The sequence below is a fragment of the Vicia villosa genome, linkage group LG6, assembly GCF_029867415.1.
Source record: "Vicia villosa cultivar HV-30 ecotype Madison, WI linkage group LG6, Vvil1.0, whole genome shotgun sequence".
In the NCBI taxonomy this organism is placed as follows: domain Eukaryota; kingdom Viridiplantae; phylum Streptophyta; class Magnoliopsida; order Fabales; family Fabaceae; genus Vicia; species Vicia villosa.
In genome coordinates, this window is record NC_081185.1 from 12,344,357 (window position 1) to 12,348,367 (window position 4,011).

The 4,011-nt window shown below is 32.2% G+C and overlaps 1 protein-coding gene across 25 annotated transcripts; it reads right to left on the reverse strand.

Annotated features, from left to right (window-relative positions):
• LOC131608910 (uncharacterized) lies at window positions 1-2,994 on the reverse strand. 25 transcript variants are annotated; one of them, XR_009285885.1, is made up of 5 exons: window positions 2,720-2,994; window positions 2,520-2,632; window positions 2,381-2,418; window positions 828-902; window positions 1-646 (listed from the first exon to the last, which is right to left on the reverse strand). XR_009285885.1 is itself a non-coding variant. In XM_058880497.1 (5 exons), exons 2-5 carry the CDS (start codon window positions 2,570-2,572, stop codon window positions 581-583), a joined length of 372 nt encoding a protein of 123 aa, XP_058736480.1. In that variant the 5' UTR covers window positions 2,573-2,632; window positions 2,720-2,994; the 3' UTR covers window positions 1-580. The 25 variants fall into 25 exon arrangements, 12 of the variants coding, with proteins under 12 accessions (XP_058736480.1, XP_058736478.1, XP_058736479.1 ...); XM_058880497.1 differs by having other exon boundaries at window positions 1-730; window positions 828-958; XM_058880495.1 differs by having other exon boundaries at window positions 1-730; window positions 828-958; window positions 2,505-2,632.
• Window positions 2,995-4,011: the final 1,017 nt, after the last annotated feature.

The following is a 4,011-nucleotide window of genomic DNA, read 5'->3' on the forward strand; positions in this document are numbered from 1 at the left end:
AGATGAAGACTTGGGTATTGTTTTTATTAATACTTAATCTCAAAGTTGGATAAGACTTGTAAAATATTATTCTATTCTATACCGATTTAGAGATGAGGACTACTCTATAGAACTAATCTAAACATTGAAATTCACATAATGCACAATAGTTATTAGTTATTATATATAAAAGACTATACAAAAAAAAAGTTAATATTAATGAATGATGGAAATTTGAAATGTTATCATGTGTAATTTAAGACATCCATTCCTTCAATGACAATTGCCGACTAAGCTTATCAACATGAATTTACAGATAAAACAAATCAGAAAAAAAACAGAACATGTTATTATACCACACACCCTTAATTATTTTATGGAAGATGTTAACATCATCATTATTTCATATATTTGGATAATCATGAGTTTTAATCATTCCTATAACTAAAATGAGATCCTCTGATGTTAGTCATAAAACATCGGCATTCTCGCTTGTTTGACAACCAGTGACACTATCAACTAAATAATCACAAACCTTGTATTCCTACATTGCTATTAACCTTTGTTGGATCTTTTGAAGCTGCCTTTACCTTGTAGGAAATCACACACGAGTGATAGAGTCGTTGAGCAGGGAAGACTTAGTAGTTGCCCAGGACGTCATCAAGAGCTGTGATTGAAAAACATTGAAATGCAATAGAAGACACAAGTTTAGGAAAATATGTGATTGAAGATTATCCGCTTCTCTCTTTTTCTGTAGAGGAACCATGAAATATATGAATATAAAAGTAATTTGTTGGACATAAAACAAAAACATTTTTTTGATCTAAATAGTTTTTGGACATACATACGTCTCTTTTGTGCAGTAGCAGGGCCACTTTTGCATAGTCTTTTTCTTGTTGGCTTTGATGCAAATGGCCTAGACACTGCAAATGGCCTAAACAATTAATCATAACTGATCCAAGTTTTGTTTCAGCAAGAACTGCACCAATAGAGCATAACTTCTTTTATGGTAAAGTTTCCCAAAATAGATAAACCAATGTTATAGCATAACTGCACCATCTTTTTGTTCATGCTAGAATCAGTCGCCTATTTGTCATAAACAACAACAACAAAAAGTCATCCACTTCAAATCTAGAATGCATTTTCTGATGGTATGAACATGTGATAGACCCTCTGCGTTGGCTAAGGTTGAGAAACCTATGGAGACATTTGTTTCATTAGCATGATGTGGCTAATGGGGGATCAGACAGGGTAATTGGCAGTGGAGACCGTAGTGGTAACAATAATCAGTATTTGTTATGAATTGTATTGGAAAGTTTTTAGAATTGTGATCCTAAATATAAACAACATACGAATGCATTAGCTTTCCATTTTTAGCCCTATAGAGAATCATGAAATATAGCTTGCCTCTAATAATGTGAGGTATTATCCATATAAATACCTAAATGTTGCTCTTAGCTGACTTTGGCTCAATGGTACAACATGACTAATTGAATAAATGTAGCTAGTACATACCATTAGATCCTACCACTATCAATTATGTACAAACAGAGAACCTAGGGATGCACCCTTCCTAAAATCCTACCTACTAGGACCATTTTTAAAATTTAAAGTTCAATTTTAAACAATTAAATAAATTGATAAAAGGATCAACCCACTTGTTAACCCAACAATTTAAAAAAAAAATTGAAAAACTCAACAAGACCAAGCATGTAAATATTCTTAATAAAATAGGTATAGTAGTAAAAGCATAGAACATTCCTCGGTACTGCAAATACAAGGCAAAAAACTCTCTGTCAAACTCTGGGACCATATATACTTTCTTCAATTAATATTACAACTACCATTATAATCCACAACAACAGAAGCAATCATTTGCTAAAATGAAAAATGGACTTGTACTTTTATCATGCCTTGGACCATATCCATTGGATAAGCTCCAGACAGAGCAATTATTCCAGCACATGCTCCAGCTCCAAGATGTAAAACAGGGGTAAGTTGAGCATCCTCTATAGAAACTACATGGGGTATACTTAGACAATTGGAAAATATTTACTAAATTTCAACTTAATTAAAAAAATGTTAAATGATATATTAGTATGTGCTGACAACTAAAGTTAATAAACATAGGAGAATAGAAGGGGCAGAATTTACCGGCTCCTCAAGTCTCATAAGATCCTTTTTCTTTGGTTTTGAAACTATTGGACACTACCAAACATATAACAATAGCTTGTACATAACAAAACTAAAAGAAGGTATCTGCTTTACTTTTAAAACAGAAACATAAAACCTAGATGGCAGAATCTAGATTTCTCAAACTTCAAAGCAATCAATAAAATGGGAGATATAGGGTTTAAAGTTTAAAAATGTGTTATAAATTCCAATTATCTTCAACACTTACCACAAAGGTATATGAGCATGATGGATTGTGTTATAAACCTAGAAAAAAAAAAGAGAATTGTATGAAAACCTAGCAGATCTCAAATGAAAATCAATAAATTAAAAGATATTAGTAGAAGAAGAACCATAAGGAGAAATACAAATAACAATGAAGGTCGAGAAATGCGAACAAAGAGGATGATGAGTAATCCATGTCCAACAGTGAGAATTAGATCCTCCAAAGTTTCTCATGGGTCAACCTCACGCTTAATTTCTATTTATTGAAAAACCCTAATTAGAGAAAACTTGTGAATTTCAAATACTAATTTCAATTGGGATTTAAGACAGTAGAAAGACTTACTGGTCCGATAAAGTGTCAAGGCGAACGAAACTCATAGTTGTGGTGTGGAAGCAGTTGAGTTTATATGTATCGGATATCGCGGAGGTAGATTTGTCGAGAAACATTGATCTCTTTATGTCCCGGCAGAGAAGGTCAAAGATTTCGGATAGAAGGTTGGGACAAGTGATGATTGATTTGAATTCCTAATCCTAGATTTGAGGACAAGAATGAAATTGATCGTCAAGGATGAGGGTGAGATTATGAGTTGATAAAGTGAAGGTGATAAAGTTAGATGGTTGAGTCACAGGAAAAAAAAATAGTGCGTATTTTTTAATATATATTATTTAATAGGAAAAAATATCATTTAGAAGTATTTTTGGTAACAATAAAATGAAAATTACTGCAAGCCTGGATCGAACTCGCAAACTTACGACTGCGCACTTTTTTTCTACTTATATGGAAACCTTTATAATAGCGCTTTATAAGAAAGCGCTATCATAGGGATACCCCTTTATTAGCACTTTACATAAAAGTGCTATTAAATTTCTACGTTATTTTTCTTTTATTCTTTGTTAATAACCAATAATAGCATTTATATCCAAAGCGCTATTATATGTTTCAGTTTGAGATTTTTTATAGTTCTTTAATTAAAAGCGCTATTATATTAGTGCTATTAAAAATTAAAATTGTAGTAGTGATTTTAAAGAGTTAAGGGATCAATATGACACTTTTTGAAGTTAAGGGACCAAAATGAACCCTGAGGTTAACATAAGGGACCAAAAAGAGTATTTTGCCGTTGGTTTAAGTCCAAAGGATGAAAAATCTACATTGACTCTTTAATGTCAAGTGTTGGCTTCTCGTTTGGTTAGATTATTCTTATCTTTAGCTTTTACTTTATGCTTTAGGATAGTCCCTTCATCTTCTCCCATCTTCTTTAATTTTCAAGACCTTTATGTTTGCAAACTTCTTTTAAAACTTTCTCAATAAACATCTTTTTCCCTTTGTGGCTCTTCTTTTAAAAGTTCATGAGTAATGTTATGGTGGAGATGTAGTTCCCCAAAATCTTGATATTGATTGATACAAAAGATTCTTTTCCACTTGAAAGAGTTAGTGACATACTTGTTGAGTTATCTAAGTTGGAGCCCTTCTTTCATTTATGAAGCAAAGGGTCCATTTGTTCTCATGTTCAAGATAATTGGCTGAGTATTTTCCCCCATAATGACAAAGTGTTTATTCAGTTATAAAAATCTTTTGTTTCCCTTTTAAGTGGAACTACAGTTACTTTGAATTCTCCATTATACTCAGGAGGTATG